This window comes from Haliotis rufescens, unplaced genomic scaffold, assembly GCF_023055435.1.
Source record: "Haliotis rufescens isolate VD_foot unplaced genomic scaffold, xgHalRufe1.0.p SCAF_1, whole genome shotgun sequence".
NCBI lineage: Eukaryota > Metazoa > Mollusca > Gastropoda > Lepetellida > Haliotidae > Haliotis > Haliotis rufescens.
This window is the reverse complement of record NW_025963779.1, coordinates 18671558-18690534: the sequence shown is the minus strand read 5'-3', so window position 1 is coordinate 18690534 and position 18977 is coordinate 18671558. Positions and strand designations below refer to the sequence as shown.

Genomic DNA, 18977 nt, shown 5'->3' with positions numbered 1-18977 from the left:
TGTCTCGTTAGGGGAAACTGTGTAATGCCTTGTTTTCCTTGCCTTGTTGGAGTGGGTGGAAAGACTCAGTGTCTTGAGACTCTGTTCCTTGATTGCGTGTCACCGTACTCCGATGGAGTTGGATGTTGCTCATGCAGTTAACCACTGTTTCCCAAACACGATCCACCATGATAAAGCTTGAAAATGGCTGACTTTAGTGTACAGCATTCACGCATTCGTAAGTAGAGGATCACTCGTTTCCTTCCTACACCAGTGGAAACCTAAGACAGATGATCAATACATTGGAGCTGTTTGATCTAAATGTATGAGCATCTACTTTCTTACCCAGTTCATATCCGCAGTATTCTAGCCACATCATGCCAGCTTGTAATAATCAACCAGACAAACCAGTGACTGAAGGCACATCAGTAACTTTCCATGCCATAATCCTGATGCCAGGCATTCTAGGTTTGTGGGTCTTGTTGTCGCAAACAGAAATATTTCAGCTGTATGACAATCAAGTCTGGACCAGACAATCCAGTGACTGACATCTTGAGCATCGATCGATGCAATGGGGATACAATGACATGCATCAACCACGTCAGCGAGCCTGATCACCCATTCCTCTTAGTGCCTCTCACAAGCATGGGTTACAGAAGACCAATTCTAAGGTGGTGACAATCCTAGGTAGTTAAACGTGTTACTGAAGACCAATTCTAAGGTGGTGACAATCCTAGGTAGTTAAACGTGTTACTGAAGACCAATTCTAAGGTGGTGACAATCCTAGGTAGCTAACCGTGTTACTGAAGACCAATTCTAAGGGGGGACAATCCTAGGTAGTTAAACGTGTTACTGAAGACCAATTCTAAGGTGGTGACAATCCTTGGTAGTTAAACGTGTTACAGAAGACCAATTCTAAGGTGGTGACAATCCTAGGTAGTTAAACGTGTTACAGAAGACCAATTCTAAGGTGGTGACAATCCTAGGTAGTTAAACGTGTTACAGAAGACCAATTCTAAGGTGGTGACAATCCTAGGTAGCTAACCGTGTTACTGAAGACCAATTCTAAAGGGGGACAATCCTAGGTAGTTAAACGTGTTACTGAAGACCAATTCTAAGGTGGTGACAATCCTAGGTAGTTAAACGTGTTACTGAAGACCAATTCTAAGGGGGGACAATCCTAGGTAGTTAAACGTGTTACTGAAGACCAATTCTAAGGTGGTGACAATCCTAGGTAGTTAAACGTGTTACTGAAGACCAATTCTAAGGGGGGGGACAATCCTAGGTAGTTAATCGTGTTACAGAAGACCAATTCTAAGGGGGGGGGGGGGGGGGGGGGGACAATCCTAGGCAGTTGAACGTGTTACTGAAGACCAATTCTAAGGGGGGGGACAACCCTAGATAGTTAAACGTGTTACTGAAGACCAATTCTAAGGTGGTGACAATCCTAGGTAGTTAAACGTGTTACTGAAAACCAATTCTAAGGGGTGACAATCCTAGGTAGATAAACGTGTTACTGAAGACCAATTCTAAGGGGGGGACAATCCTAGGTAGTTAAACGTGTTACTGAAGACTAATTCAAGGTGGGGACAATCCTAGGTTGTTAAACATGGGGCACTATTGACCTTTTCTCTGCAATGGTTAAAACAACAAAGACATACACTGAACATATTTCAAAATTTGGCAAATCAACACACAATAAACTGGTTTTCTTATGTTTAGTATGTTTATTACCTGTATCGTACAAAGATGGCACTTAACTATGTCATTTTACAAAAGCACTTGAAGCAAATATACACAGTCATGCATTCTGTTAACCTGTTAACACATATTCTGTACAAATCCATAATAAATTTACCAAAAAAATAAATCCATGAATGACATATTAAAAATGAATGTGCTCTAAGTGGAAGAGTAAATCCAATGAAACAGCAAAAAGAATAGGTCTCAATATTTATGTAAATAAGACCACACAATTTTTATTACGCCCCTACTGAAAAGCAGCTGCAAAAGAAATAAATTAAACATAAAACAATTTATTTTTATCATGTCTCTCGCAAGTAACATAGACCCTCTTATACAAAATAAAACGTTAAATAAATATTCTATGTCTATATCACTATCGGTGATTTTAAGAAGCCAGCTGTGACTCTCATATATATAAATAAATGATTGATACAGCTATTTATTTTTATTTCGAGCGACTCATAAATCATAAGACATCCTTGCCAGTTCACCTGGCTATTTCCTATTAATACCTGGGTGTGACATTCACATGCATACATTATCTAGAATGTTAGTAGGGAAAGATGACTTGAATATAGGAATGTTACACTACCAGGTAACCCACAGGTGTATCCTGTATGTACTGAATATTGTTCTGACTAATATCAGTGAGGTGAAATGGGGTTTAACGTTACGTTCAAGGTTATTGCACGTGTGTGTGTGCGTGTGCGTGTGTGCGTGTGTGCGTGTGTGTGTGTGTGTGTATGTGTGTGTGTGCAGGCGCTCAATCCACTAGACCTTGGAAGCGGTCTACATGCAGACGCTCTATCCACTAGACCACGGAGACGGTCTCCGTGCAGATGCTCTATCCACTGGACCACGGAGGCGGTCTACATGCAGACGCTCTATCCACTAGACCACGGAGACGGTCTCCGTGCAGATGCTCTATCCACTGGACCACGGAGGCGGTCTCCGTGCAGACGCTCTATCCACTAGACCACGGAGGTGGTCTCCATGAAGATGCTCTATACACTAGACGACGGAGGTGGTCTCCGTGCAGACCTCTACTCACTAGACCATGGAGGCTAATACTGCAATTTGAACAACTATTTATCCATTATAGCGCACAAAATAAACAAAGTATAAAAAGTATTGTTTTATTAGTTTTGCTCTTATTTTGGAGGATAAATTGTAGTCAAACAAATACAATTCCAAAACAACAAAAGATTAACTATATTAAGTTGAAACATTAAAAGCAAGCTTTCATTATCGTCCACAAAACGATTTATGATCAAATTCTTATACAGGATCAAATAAAAGTGCTATAGCTGTTGCTAAGGTGTTCAAATATAAGTTTACAGTGATGTTCATAGGTTCGACACAGACAGACATGAATGGCCAAACTCCTGATGGAGGCTGCATAAACTCAACTCCACAAACATGGCACATCACTTTCACTGATGGCAGCAGATTGTCACAAAAAGATACAACTAAGTATCTTTTCTTAATAATTGGAAAATAGTTCAGAACCAATTTCTATAAATTTCCACATAAAAATCACCATTTCTCAAAATCGCATTGTGTTTATATTTTCTGACTCATTTGCTTTTGTTTATATTGTGACATACATACAAAAACCAAAATCGGGTATGCAGAAGTCAAATGTCTACCCTGCTCTGTTTTTTAAGTCATACAATGTCATCCATCACTCGCGACCTTGGGGGACACAACGTGACCATGTACCAACAGTTCACCGGTATCTGTGGTATCTTGGACATGAGATCAGTGTTATATAGTTATTTCCTAGACATACATCCAGGAAGTTTGGGATATATATGAAAATATAGGAGGGGTGGTGTTTTTCCAGGTGTATAAACAGAACTCAACTTGTGTGTCATGGAAAAAAGAGGAACATCCCTCACTCACACAAGCCCTCACAGTTGGTCGGCAGTGGATGAACGAATATTCAAATATCGCATACCACCATGGGTGCCAATGGATTCCAAACACTTACTCATATTTTCACTCAAAATAATATCAGGTCTAGGAAATGTTCATGCAAATATAAATGAATGTTCCACATTTCTGCTAGGATGTGACAATGAAAGTACTGAGATCATTCTGCAGGCATGTCATCATGGTCAGGAAAAGTAAACTGAGCAAAAACAGTCTGAAGGTCATCATGTATATGCAATGTGTGGACACATCTGGACCCACTTGCACAAAGTGATCTTAGCGCTAAGATGATTGTAATTCCCATACTTTAACATAGGCTTAAGATGATCTTAGCGCTAAGATTGCTTTGTGCAAGTGACCACTGGACTGTTTGCCGACAGCTCATAATGTGTTAATGCTTTCCAAATTATCAGGATGGCATCACGCTATTGTCATTGCAGTTTATTCTGAGCCAGGAATTCACTGGCCATTAACAGAAGGTGAGTAAGTTTGGTCTTACAACGTTTTTAGCAATATTCCAGCAATATCACGCAATCGTTCCGTCTTAAAGGTTGGTTGTGCCCTTACAACACCGCCATCATGTCCTGTGATTGTCATGTTACACCTAGTCCGTCCTTCTTCCATTCTTTACCATCACCTCTTTGTATTTTTGTAATTATCTGCAATTTTCGAATGCCTTTTACGTTCTCTAGAGTGAGTGGTTTTATGCTGCTTTTAGCAATATTCCAGCAATCACCCCTCGGGGGACACCAGAAATGGGCTTCACTCATTGTACCCATGTCGGGAATCGAAACCTGGGTCTTCGGCGTGACGAGCTACCGCTTTAACCACTAGGCTACCGGACTGCCCCCCTGGCCTTTAACAAGTAAAATTACACAACTATAGGAACGTCGCTATATAAGTGCGATAATCTTGGACGCGAGGTTAAACCCCATTTCACCTCACCTCACAACTATAGGTCATTGTATATCCACCATAACATGGTTTAAATCTGAGAAATCACTGGAAGTTGAAACAACTCGTCCCTTCGATCGCTCATTCTACTTCCAGAATCAACAGATTCGGTCAATTTCTTCATTACATAATCAACATAAGACAGTGAGCACTGGGTCTAATTTTCTAGTATGTCACAATTTACTATGAAGAGTGGAGTCCCTTAGGAACCAGAATCTACTTGGTCTGAGATTCCAAAATATTATTCTTGATCTGTCAGCATGTCTGTGCTAGTGAGTTTCACCAAAGTGGAAAATGTCTGACTTGCATCCCTCTAAACATTCCTCTCACACCAAGATGGCAGCCCTGATACAACTGAAATACTCTCCATCCAGAAATGTTCAAGTGCATAAAATCAATTTGGGACACCCTTCATCTGGACTGATCTGTCGGTGGCATCAATAAAAAACCTCACAGCATACGTCAGTCCAGTTCCAGAACTACAAGCTCTACCAGTGGTTGCATTATCAATGAGCTGGTAAGTTATGTTTGCCTACACTATCCCTCCATTGCCTCTCTCAGAGTCTTGAGGAAGTTGGAGGACGCGGGTTGGGTCATGATCCCTATAGTCGGGATTGGCCACACAGGCTTTGGTTTCCCAAGCTGTTTCCACTACTCAAACCAGCAGAGTTAAACCCTGATTCACACACTCACATACACATAAGTCTTGAGACACACATCAGCACCAAGATGCCAGGACCTTAATCACAAACTGATTGATTGTTACAACACGTAGCTACAACAACTAATGGGCATCCTCCGTCAAATATCACAGACATCTTTCTTTCTCTGATCTGTCAGACAGCTTTCAGAATCAACGATGTCATACATCCTGGCCTTATGAAGGCTATTAATCCCAACAACAATCAACAACAATAACAGTTCTCATCTTTCAGTGCTTCTAATGGAGTTCATAACATACTACTGAAAAGAGGTTATGAACAACCGATCATAACAGAGTAACTTTAGTCATATGAAGAAGTCGGTTGTTCTTTGATTGGTTGGGTTGGTTTGATGTTTAACGCCGCACTCAGCAATATTCCAGCTATATGACGGCGGACTGTACATAATCAAATCTGGACCAGACAATCCAGTAATTGACATCATGAGCATTGATCCATGCAATGAGGATCGATGACATGCATCAACCAAGTCAGCGAGCCTGACCACCCAATCGCGTTAGTCGCCTCCTACGAGTTCTTTGAATTCTTTTGAGTAGTAATATTCAGAGATGCCTCATAGCTGAAAAGTGCTGATGCAATTAATCAACTCACTTGTTCACTCAATATATTGAGTGTTGACCAGCAGAGCACATCATCTACATCAACAACGAATGTGCCGCTGTACAAGACAGGCCTCAGTGTGTTAAAAGCACAATTACCGGTACACTTCAACATTTTCATCACCGTGGAAGAAACACATCAACCACCGGAAGTAAACTTTCTTTAGTCTCTGAATTGTGTGTATTGCGGGATCATGAATACTAGATCGCCAAAAGAAACCGAAGAAAGATTCAGCCCAAACATCAACCGATTTAGGATATCACGTCCATGTGCCATTCAACAAACAACAACAGCAAACAGAACCGTTAGACATGAAAAACTCTTTCAAATATTTCATACCTCAAAACAATGTATGTTGGTGTCTCAGACTTCAACATGTCAGCTTCCAGTCAACAACCACAGAATACAGTCAATATCTGCGCTGTATTTGTTTAAATCATCGCCAGACTTAGGAGTTCTAATACACAAGATAAACATATTTATGAAATACTTAATACTGCCCATTGAGCACACAGTATTTTGATGCAAGGGTGTTCCTCTACAGGGTTTGAGGAAATATCACATACGTATTATGACATATGGTAAAAACAAACAAACAGCAGCAGTCACTGATGTGTCCTTGCTTCTACTAAGACAACTTCTACAGTTCTATCTAAAACCCTTAAGGGAGCAAGATATCTGTTGCATGATGCATTTTTAGCAAGGTTGCCACGGCAACAAACAAAAATTGAGTCCACATAATAGGACAGATTGTCTCAACAGGCATCATATTAATTCTGCATGTCCTTGACTCGAAGCATTCTTCTAAATGTGGCAAATAAAATCCACAACACAATATGGAATAATCCAAGCATCCCCCAAGCTGATAGCTGTGTTAGTTTATTGTACCATAAATTAAATAAGCAATATATAGCTAAGCACCTGGTAGCCAAGGCATCAGTTTTCTGCAAGTGAAGATAATGACCAGATGTCAGTGTGTGGCAGACATGTCCCTCCCTCGTGGGCAAATCCTCATACTACTGCCTCCTGGTAGATGAGAAATGAAAGCAAAATTTGGACATGGTGTTGAAGGATTAAAACCAATGGTATTAACAGGACAAAACTCAGCTCGACATTCCCAATCGCTCGTGACATTCTGCTACTACTTATGTTAGAGAGTGACATCACTTATCAGGGTAATCCCTTTCCCCCATACACTTGGCGGTCATCCATCAACATAGCAGCTCCATTCATCAACTAGTCACGATAGGCTTAAAACAATAAAAGAATTGGTTCTCAGGCAATGACTTTTGAAACTAGTGCAGCGGGAGGTGTTTTTTGGGTTGTTCAAACTAGTATGTAACCAAATTAACAGTGGTGTACCATCAACCTGGGAAAGGGCCTCCCTACATGAACAAGCATACAAACTCCTATTGCCGCCATGACCATCACACGAGATGAGCACTAAAGCAGTGGGCATGTAAAGGGAAGTAACTGTGTGCTACTTTAGATCGCACTGTTTTTAAGTATTGAGATTTCTTGATTCTTTTTAAAATGGAAATAAAAACGAAACATGCAACAGACTTTATGATGATGAGAGCAGTGCCAGTGAACCAACACTATTATATTTCTTAGCCTTAAACAAAGTGGCTACATATGACTTTCACAGTCTGCGACTTAAGCCACTTGCATGTCTACTCCAAAGCCAGTGTCTAGTAAAATTCTGTTCGGTCTAGGAGAACAAAAATTTGGATGGTACAGAAAACAATGGCTGAGAAATCGGCAAACATGACATATTCAATATGGCAGGCAAGTTAGGAGGCCCAATCTCCGGAGACAGTGTTGCTGTTCAGTTGTGTCCTAACTAGGTGCAGGTAACTTGCTTCATGAAGGTACAAGCACCTGTATCAACATATTTTGAAAACATATAATTGGCATCCATATGTCAATCCTGTCTTCCTTCAATACTACAGCTTCTAAATGCCACTTAAAGATTCTGGACATTATGCCCCTACCATAATTAATAATGGTTATAATGGTTAAGGTACATTGAAGGTGTTCTTAGGTGACTTGTGTTCTTAGGTGACTACAATGAATTGGTTTCTACCACTGCAGTATTATGGTGGCTGTCTCCGTGATTCACGCCGGACATACTCTACATGACGTGAGGTAATCTGTGGCCAGATGCTCGGAAACAATACCTCCTCCAACACACTGCACTGACTGATTGTCACTGACAATTGTCTGCACTGTCTTGACCGCTGCATTGTCTGCACTGACTGACCACTGCATTGTCTTCATTGTCTGCACTGAGTGACCACTGCATTGTCTTCATTGTCTTCACTGACTGACCACTGCATTGTCTTCATTGTCTGCACTGAGTGACCACTGCATTGTCTTCATTGTCTGCACTGACTGACCACTGCATTGTCTTCATTGTCTGCACTGACTGTGCGCTGCATTGTCTTCATTGTCTGCACTGACTGACCACTGCATTGTCTTCATTGTCTGCAATGACTGACCACTGCATTGTCTTCATTGTCTACACTGACTGACCGCTGCATTGTCTTCATTGTCTGCCATATGAAACAGCCACAATATGTCCATTTAAGTCTACTTCAGTCCACCTCCTGCAAAAAACAATTGGATCTGATGTTAGTGAGTGAGTGAGTGAGTGAGTATGGTTTTACGCTGCTTTTAGCAATATTCCAGCAATATCACAGCGGGGGACACCAGAAATGGGCTTCACACATTGTACCCATGTCGGGATTCGAACCCGGGTCTTCGGTGTGACGAGCGAACGCTTTAACCACTAGGCTACCCGACCGCCCCTGGATCTGATGTTAGATGGCGGTTGTTGTGGCAGCGAATGTGGATCAATACTGAGGTCGCCATTACAGTAAATATAGAAGTTATTATCCATAAATTGTGTCTACTTTGTCATCAGTCAACTTCTAGGAAATGCCTATTAAACAACTTAGGAATCTTGCAATAAACATGACCAACTTCAGTTACCAACTGGTTACCAGGAATAATTTAAAACATCTTAGGCCTAAGGGTAACAATGCTTGGTGGTCCTGTGGGAAGTTTGTGCAAAATGTCCAAACACTACCTTGTTTTCCTGCAAATGTTAGGACTAACAGATGTGATTACCATAATTAACAGAAGCAATGTCATATTTAATACTAAAGAATTGACTGTGGATTCTTTCTTGGTTCATTGAGGTATGAATCGAAAAACCGATGTGCAAACTGTATGAATCTGCGTAACTTGTTTGATAGGCATTACTTAGAAGTTGGTGGATGACAAGATAGACACAATTTTATGGATAACAACTTCTTTAATACTGTAAAAAGCGACGTTTCGGTATAGATCCTTATACCGTTGTCAAGCAAGGTCCGCGTAGTCGAAAAAAAGAAACAGGCGATCGGGCCTGCATGTTTGTTGTTTCAATCTTCTCAGCCTTGGGTCTCCAAGGGTAGTTTGGACAATGAATATGCATGAATTTAGCTAAACATTCTGTGCATGACTATACATGTGAGCAGAAAGGGAATTCCCATGACTGTAATATTGGGATTCCCCGACTTTCCGTAGTTATAAAAGTAGTCTGCTTCCGTGGGCGTGGCGTAATTTTTAACATTTACTTGGAAACAAAAGCAATAACACATGACCCTGTCATCTAATCAGAATGCAGAAACTACAATGAACACAATGAAAATTTAATTATATATCACTAATTACCACTAGGACACCCTTGGCCCAACAGGTCGGGTTGTTTGAGCTCTCCAGGACGTTTGACAAACATCAGCATTGTACAATTACAGGCTTCATATGAGGTCAATATTGCTTTTGATTGACCCATTGAGTCTCGATCCACGTTGTCATGGTACACTGACACACAACGAACCAAGTCAGCGAGCATGACCACCAGATCCATTAAGTTACCTCTTATGACCAAAATAGGTTGCTGAGGACCAATTCTAACCCAGAATCCCCATGTTACCATGGTTACCTAGTAATTCCCTCTGTGTATATATGCAGACATCTTAAAGTAATCATCCACAAGTCTTAAAAAAATAAATGAATTGGTTCTCAGGCAATGACATTTGAAAATATAGTACGGCTGGGCGGTGGTTTATAGTTTTTTTGCTGTTCAAACGACTATGTAACCAAATTAACAGTTGCGTAGCATCAACCTTGAACAGAGCTTCCCTACATAAACAAGCATACAAACTCCTATTGCTGCCATTACCAGAACACATGAAAGGGGAAGTAACTGCATGTTATATTGGATCACATTGTTTTTAAGTATTAGGGTTTTGTAAAAAAAAATGCGGCAGACTTTATTACGATGTGGGCGGCGCCTGAGAAACAAGACTATTATCTTTTTTAGCCAAAGAAAAGATTCCACACTGATGAGGTTTCACTGTTGATTTCAATTTTTCATTCCACTTTTCTGATGAAAGAAAAGGGTATGCATGAAGTAACCTTAAGGCAATTAATCATTTTCATTACTGTTGTGTTACAGGTCCCTTCCCAATGTCAAACAAATGTCACAACTTATTTACCGTATTCGACGTAATAAGCGCCCAGGGCGCTCTCAAAAGTAGAAATAGGGGTCTTTTATTAGAATATTATTTTGGGTAAAAAAAAACAGAGTTGGAAGATCGTAAATTTCGTGGTTTAAGCTGACAGCCTGAAATGTTTACATACAACAGATATATTTTTCCAGAATTTAATTGCCCATAATTAAGGGTGAATATAACACACGAGTGCGTATTATACGCCAATAAATAAGTTCTGTGTACATTGATCAATCGGAAAGGGGTGCTGATTGGGATTGTTCACTAGCCAATATATTTGCAAATATCGCCGTGGGCGTTTATTAGAGCGGGGCGCTTATTACGTCGAATACGGTAATATAAATGGAACTCTGTTCAAATATTACAATAGTTTGTCAGAACCCTGCTACAAGTATAACTGTTCACTAAGATCCCCAACTACTCACACTTTCAAGAGCTCGTTGTTTCGCTAGTGTCTGCTCTGTAATTGGGTCTTCATCCTCACTTGGTAAAGTTTCTACACTTTCCGTCGCCATTTCTAAATGTTCTTGTGGTGGTGTTCCCACATTCTGCAGTGCTGTTACAGCTGGTTCTCTAACTGCTGCAATGTTCTCCTGTGCACAGTCCCCCCTGTCTCCGTCCCTCCTGCCATCAACACCCCGGGACATCAGGGCTGCAACTCCTACAGGCCTCACTGGAGCAGACGGCTGAGCTTGCAGCGCAGACAGGGATGAACTGGTGTGTCTCTGCGCACTGGGCATGTCCCCAAACCCTGCCTCCACCGGCCCTGAAGACGTCACCGGTGGTGCTCCTGCTGTTGATGGGTTCGGAGGCAGATGTGGAGCTACTCTAGGCACATTTCTTGAAACAGGTGCAATGGGTTGTGTTCTTGGTTGCACATCCACATTTCTAGCCGCCACATGTTGAGATGGGGCTGCTGCAGCTGGTGCGTGTGAGATTCCTGTGCCAGCTGGTTCAGGTGTCCTGGAGGGCAGCTGTACTGTGCGTGAGTGATGAGGAGCCACTGATGGGTTGTTGTCTTGGTATATGGTGGATGGCGGCTGACTTCCTGAAACTGCTGACAGCGCAGGCCCACTGGAAAAGATGGATAAACAAATTCATGGCAATAGGCCCTGTTAATTCGTATTTGCCTCGCTAAAGGCTTGGCAAATACCAATTAACTAAGACATGATTGATATAACCCAAATTAAAAAACACATGTGATAAATCCCACATACAGTTAACTACGTTTATAACGAACACGCTTATAATGAACTGGCGGATATAACAAACTGTTTTTTTGGTCCCAACCATTTTCTGTATATTTGCTGTATATATGTTTATAACAAACTACAGTTATAAGAAACTAAAATTACTGGTCCCTTTGAGTTCGTTACAACTGTAGTTTACTGTATATGCCAGTTGTGTTTGCAAAAGATGCATCTGGGATGTAAATCTGCTCCTAGAAAACACTACTGTTGTGGGGAGATCTGCATGGAAGTTGTGCAAACCTGCAGACTAACTACCTTGTACAACTTTGAACATGATGAACATATAACTAAAAATTATAAATTGAAAAATTGAAAATCGTGACAACAGCATTCATTGGCCCTTACCCTCCTGGTTCCTTTGGAAGCGTTGGAAGATCCTCATCTTCTTCCTCACTGTCCACCGCGAATTCCTCAGCACCTGTCACCACCTGCCCCCCTAGCAACTTCACCGTGTTGTCATTCCCTATCTGAACAACCGTGGCCCCAACTATGTTAACAGGAACTGGCTCTTTCTTCTCAGCTGATGAACTCTTCTTGTCCTCTGGATCACCATAATAATGGTAGTGGTAGTGAACGTTTTTTGCAGGCTTACCTCCTGTCAACACGGATGGATCACCTTGCCCACAGTCTGAACCTAAACTGTCTTGATCCGGTGTCTGAGGAACAGCCTCTCTAACCAACTGTGACCTTGAAGAACCAGATGGGGCATCTCTGCCTCGTGGTCTCTGGGATGGAGTGTGTCCTCCCCGGCGTGAATCCTGGTATGAGTAATCTGGATTAAGCGACCCAGGACCTATAGACTTGAAGTCTTCTTCTAGATCATCAATAGATGCTTCAGGAGGCAAACTTTTTGCTTGTGAAGTATCACTATCTCCATGTGCAGGCCGGTTAGGAAGGCTAAAGAACTTAGCAACACCTGCGGAACCAGTATTCTTCCTGTTTCCTGGAAGGACGCTGAAGCCAGTACTGCCCTCATCACCTCCAGGTGGGTCCACACTCGTCTCCTGCAGCCCACGCATCCCGCATCTATCTCTACTTGCCCTTGAAGACAAGCCAATATGATCAGAGGCAGATCTTGGCATCGATGATGTAGCTTGTGTATTTGAGTCTGTATGACTACCAACAGACTGCAGATGCTCTGATGATTGCCCCGACATATGTCTCAGCCACTGCATGAATTCATTTGGTGTAACATCAGGAGGGGGTATAACGCTTTCCTCACTTCTAGATTCAGTAGATTTTAAGTTCGGTGAAACATTAAACTTCTGAGCAAACTGTTGCAACATACTCTGCATGTCGCTCTGTGACTGACTCTTCAGACGATTCAACTCCAAATCATGTTGCAGCTGCTCCTCCCTTTCTAATCTTTTCATCTCCGCCATCTTGTTCTCCCTTGCTATCCTTGCATCATTTTCACGTTTCTGTCGAGCAAGATTTTCCTTCTGTTCTTGTACTTCATCCTCATATTTTTCTATTCTATATTTTGTCACCCATTCTTTTCTTTCTCTTGTCAACTGTCTTTCATTTTTTTTCCTAATGTACAACTTCTCCTCTAAAAGTTTTTGCACTGAATCTCTGAAAAACTTGTCATTTGTCCAGTACTGAATTCCCTTCAATGAATTAAGACTTGGAGGGATTCGGAAACTAGCTTTTCGCTTTGGTTCTGTGAACACTGGCACAACACACCATTTTTTGTCAGGATTATGAATAGCTTCCATTAAACAAGTCTCACTAGAATATTCAGACCAAGAATCACGACAAAACAAATCTGTTATATAGAGGAAAACGTAAGTGCATCTATCAATGCCGAACTCTAATGCCTTGAACTTTGATCCAATTGATATGGCAATCTCATCATTTAATACAATCTTCGGCGTGTCAACGCCAAATAAGCTAATTTCTTTGAAATGATCAACAAAGTCCATAACTCTGTCCCTATCCTCTTCACAGTACAGCACCATGGCATCTTGGAAATCAACCCTCATGTCAGGTGGCATTTCATTCAGGAGCTTCTGAATGTCCTCCTCCGTCACATCCTGGGCACCACTGGAGGATGAGCAGGATGAGGGAGAGGAGGAGCTTGGAATAGAAGCAAGGGTCATTGAGGAGGAGTCTTCCTTCTTTCCTTTCCCACCCACTGACTTCTGGATTTGGTGTACCAGATGGTCTCTGATGTGACTGACTGTGTCCATGGTAGAGGCAGGGAGGTCTACTGAGCTCCCTCCAGACGGCTGGAGGTTCATGGTTTCCATGCTTACTGGTTCCATAGATGGTACAGCATCTGAAACAACGCGTTGAGCAGGGCTTGTTTCGCAATATCCGCTGTCCACCGAGCCTGGGAAAACAATGAAAACATATCTCAGATGTTTTTGTATACATTAGACATCCAGTAATCACTGGCTATGATTTGTTCCTGGTATTTTATGAAACATTTCCAGCTATCTGGTCATGGACATGAATGATGTGACGTATTTGGTTAACAAACTTAAGATCATGATTTACCAACAGATCCTCACCGTTTTCCACATAAGTGATAAATAAGCTCTCAATAAGTTCACCATATAAACAAGAAGAACAACAACCATGTTTGACACTGGTGACCTCAGTGCTAGGCAAACACTAAGTCTAGGAAAACATTTCTTCAAAATAATTGTAAAAAGATTTTCTTCAAAAGAATCTTTCCTATTCTGCTGTTTTCATATCAAGGAAACTAGACTTGGTTTAGTTTAATCTAGACTTGCCTAGGGTTTTAGTACAAAAATATCCATAAATATATATCCATATCTACATATATCTATATCTGTATATAAATAATTAAAATTCCACAGGTCATGGCGCAGGACTACCTCAGCGCATGAAACTGTGTTGACTGATGACAGAGCCATTAAAAAAGACAAAAAGTCTCCATTTCTTAACAAAATGGATCCTAGTTTCTGAAATGGGCCCTTTATGTGAAAATTTAATTTATTCCGGGTACACCCACACTAACCCATACAGCCCAATGTTAAAATGCCCCATTGTATTTGAAAAAGTGGGCCTTTTTTCAAATTTAGGGGCTAAAAGCATAAAGCCCCATCCTAGAATTATCCCTGCTTACGTATATCAGGAGGTATCTTCTTCCTGGCGCCCTGGCCACCCCGCGGTGGTGGTGATGACCCAGACATGCTTGGAGGCTGTGTCCCTGACCCCACGGAGCCCGAAGATGACTGGGGGGAATCTGTTGGTTCGCTGTCGGTTGTCACAATGCTCGGCAGCCTGGACATGGTGCACAACCATTCCTCCTCAAGCCTGCATCTGTGGCATTAAAAACGTTGTCAGACACTTTGTTCAGCAACAATTAGTCAAGGGTGACATGTATCAAATCCACCAGTCAAGGATTACCTACAAAGAGTCCACTAGTCAAGTGTTACCTGTATCAAGTCCACTAGACAAGTGTTACCTGTATCAAGTCCACTAGACAAGTGTTACCTGTATCAAGTCCACTAGACAAGTGTTACGTGCAAAGAGTCCACTAGTCAAGGGTGACCTGTATCAAGTCCACTAGACAAGTGTTACCTGTATCAAGTCTGCCAGTCAAGGGTGACCTGTATCAATTTGTTTAGCGGTAGTGATTTTAGGAGATTGGTAATACTGTGATCCCTCGCTATTGTGCTCTTCGATAAAGCGCTACCTCGGTTACTACGCGCGGTAAGGCATGGCTCCCAAAATTTATGTACACTTTTAATACTGAGAGTTTTACACAGACATAATTGTATTGTTGTTCGTTGTTCATTGTTCATTTGCACATAACGCTTCTCATTGCATAATCAACCGTTTATCGCTGAATGGAGTTCTAATAATCTGTTTGAAAACATCCGCGGCAAGTCCCGGAAATACGATTGTTCAACTAGTTAACTTTTCACACTATACATCCTTTGATCTTAGAAGCGCATGCATGCAATAAAAGAGAACCACAAGCGAAGTTTATATTCTTAATTAGTTGGCAATCCAATTTGAGGCGACACTGTCAACTCACATGTAGTTGCTGTCACAACACGGCGGTCATTCCTTTTGATTCGGATCAAGTAACCGTATCAAACCAATTAATCTGGCTTGAATGTGTATCTATATTTGTATAAATGTGTATGAATGCGCATAGTGCTGGTCAAAACTCTCGCTTTTTGTATTTTAAGCAACATGACCAATCAATGCCTCTCAGGGGTGGAAATTTGCCCTTTCCCGACTCCCAGGGCAGGTAGAAATATGAGGTTGGGCAACAAAATCACTTATTTTAACTTGTCCGGAGGCAAGTAATATTGGAAATTACTATCACTGTCTACATGTTTAACTACTGGTAAAATGGTACAGTAAATTAGCCGAGAGAAATTTCGTAATCGCGCTTTCGTAACATCGCCTGTTTTTTTTCCGTAGTTATAACAAGCGATTTCATTGGATTAAAATTTTTTTCTAATGACGCTTTCTTGCCGAAATCTGCTACAAGTTTCGTGATTGTTCAATTTTGAGCACGTGACCTCAGGCAGCCAATCAAATTATAGCTGTGATACCAAGCTCATGATTGATAAATTTCAGAAGTTGGCGAAAGATTTTTGTTAAATCGTGTTATTCTGAACGTTTTAAGCAGGAAATCACGATATATATTAAAATATGGAACTTTGTGAATGTATCGTGCTAGGTTAGGAGCTGTGACAAAGATTTTTCTGCATATATTTTTGCATTAAACGTTGTGTCCGAGCCGAGAATTCAAGGCGAAGAAAGACGAGATGTCATTTGACTTACATTACACGCGATCGCACGAAACGATGGAAATAATAACTTAGATGCAAGTTTGATTACTTTTAGATATATTTTTGTTGATTTTTTTTTATCACTTTGTATAATATATTTAAAGATTTGCTTAAAACGTCTTTATTTTGCTTTTTGACATGTTTGATGCGGACCCGTTGTCGAAATGTGTGTCCAAGAATTTTATTTTCAATAACATCACGGGAAATAGTGAATAATTTTTTAATTTATCGATAAAAAATGATAAATTGAAATGGAATACATATTCCAGACGTTGTGAAATGTGACAGATTTAATAAATGAATGATATTACAGGTAGATCTAGGTCCATAAAAATATATACTATTTTGACGTGACGTGAGATAAACACATATTGATGATTTGAGATTTGCCGAGCGCGCTCCCGCGCCCCTGGCCTCGGTTAAACGGCTCATCGTCTATAACGCCCACCAATTATTTGGACCCCATTGGTAGCGTTGTATCGAGGGACCACTGTAATCCATTTGGGGCCAGGCCAGGCCAAACAGTGGTTGATAGCATGAGCTACATAAAATAACATTCAGTCGCCCACGGTACATGCTGAGTGAGTACATGGTGAGAGACCATTAGTCTTACTTTCATTATGTAACATTTTCACTCAAAGTGCAACATCATGCCCCATCTTCATGCATCAGCTAACACAACAGGCACAGAATGCAGGGCTGAGTTTCTATTCTGTAGGGGAATCCCCTATGGCCATGGTGGGGGAGACTCATACCACAAAATATGTAGGAGAGTTTAACTAAATATGGCGTTTGTTTCCCGAGTTTTGACACAAGTTCTTTAACAGTGTATGAGTGATTCAGGGTGTTGGGTCTAACTCAGATTTAAACAGTATTTCAGTTTATATATGATGGTGTGTCAGGTTAATGTGGCATTTAAGCTTGAAGTGATGCCAGTCTTCGATCACGTTTACCATGTGTGTATTGTATTGTTATGACAAACTTAGAAACATAATCCCAACAACCCAGGATTGAAACCTACGACCATAGATATCTGGACAGCGAATAACGTCAACTTAGACAACTGTGCCCCTAGTTGTTGTACAGCACTATTTCAGTCCCTACCAGGAGCCTAACATGACAAATGTTACATTATGTCGCGGGGTCACCTTTTCACAATATTATCAACTTTCAGATATGATAGACTGCTATGTATTGCTCTTCCATCCGTGTGTGTGTGTGTGTGTGGTATTTTCCTCTTCCATCCGTGTGTGTGTGTGTGTGTGTGTGTGTGTGTGTGGTATTTTCCTCTTCCATCCATGTGTGTGTGTGTGTGTGTGTGTGTGTGTGAGTGTGTTGTATTTTCCTCTTCAAATACAACTTGTATATTAGGGTCTTATTAGTATTAACTATCATTAGACCTTAACTGGTAACAAAGACAACAACAAACAAGTTTGATTCTAATTAAGCTTAGGTGGCAGGTTAATTAGCATAAGAACGACACCTAATAAACAAATTGCATCGTCGGTGATCTGATTGTCAACGGGTACCAGCAGATCTACTATCATATTGACATTAAACAGAACATCTTAATTACTAAATTTGTTTATAAATACCTTACTACCGGATTTTGAAGGAACGAGGAAGACACGTGAGCCACTGGCAGAGTCATGGCACAACTGTGTGGGTTAGTTACAAAAGGGGAATGCCAGACTTTGATCCGAAGTTCAGAATACTTTCGGTTTCAAATTGACTATGAATGAAGTTCTGCGTCTCACCTCTGTCATATTGGCAGCGTCTTCCATGGCATGAAAAGGATTGGTTGTCAGATAACACGTTCGATGTCCTCTTGTTTCTTATTAGGACAAGCGATTCCTCTTTTAAATAAAACAAATTACAGAATGTGCTAAATCGTGTCATACATCGGGGACTTCCCGATTCCAACACGAGGCTGAGAGTAACCTACCCTTGATTTAACCCAAGCTCCTCGTAGTGATAGTCGTTCACGGAGCTCTATACAATGTTACGGAAGTGTGTAAGGAAGGTGTCACGCGCTGGCCAAGAGCTTGAAGAACCAAAACTATACCGGACATAGGGGAAGTAAATTTAGATCGGATTGAACCGAAAGGGAAATTCCGTCGGAAATAAAACAGCATCTGAGTCATGTCATCTGAGTCATGACTTTGTTTACAATTGCGAAACACTGACAAGACCACAGCGGACGTTTTATAAAAGAAAAAGTGAGGATCCGGTTAATTCTTGCGGAGAAAAAACAACAACCCTGCAAAATAAATATTCATAGTCTAAATTTCTCACACGGTTTAAGTATGAAATATTGAACTTATTATCCCATACCATATGTCAAACCAATAATCTTTTAGATTGCTCATAAAAGGGGGAGTCTAGGCTGTACTATCTTGATTCGATATTCCAGTCTCGATCTGTATGGGTTGTTCATCAGTTCCA

The 18977-nt window shown here is 41.0% G+C and overlaps 1 protein-coding gene across 2 annotated transcripts; it reads right to left on the bottom strand.

The window, feature by feature from the left end:
• Positions 1-1691: 1691 nt before the first annotated feature.
• Positions 1692-18448, bottom strand: LOC124150216. 2 transcript variants are annotated; one of them, XM_048392417.1, is made up of 5 exons: positions 18290-18448; positions 14846-15042; positions 12094-14083; positions 10924-11572; positions 1692-8545 (listed from the first exon to the last, which is right to left on the bottom strand). In XM_048392417.1, the coding sequence occupies exons 2-5, from the start codon at positions 15009-15011 to the stop codon at positions 8534-8536; spliced, it is 2817 nt and encodes a 938-aa protein (XP_048248374.1). In that variant the 5' UTR covers positions 15012-15042; positions 18290-18448; the 3' UTR covers positions 1692-8533. The 2 variants fall into 2 exon arrangements, with proteins under 2 accessions (XP_048248374.1, XP_046378127.1); XM_046522171.2 differs by lacking the exon at positions 18290-18448 and adding an exon at positions 18128-18220.
• Between the last annotated feature and the right edge of the window lie 529 nt (positions 18449-18977).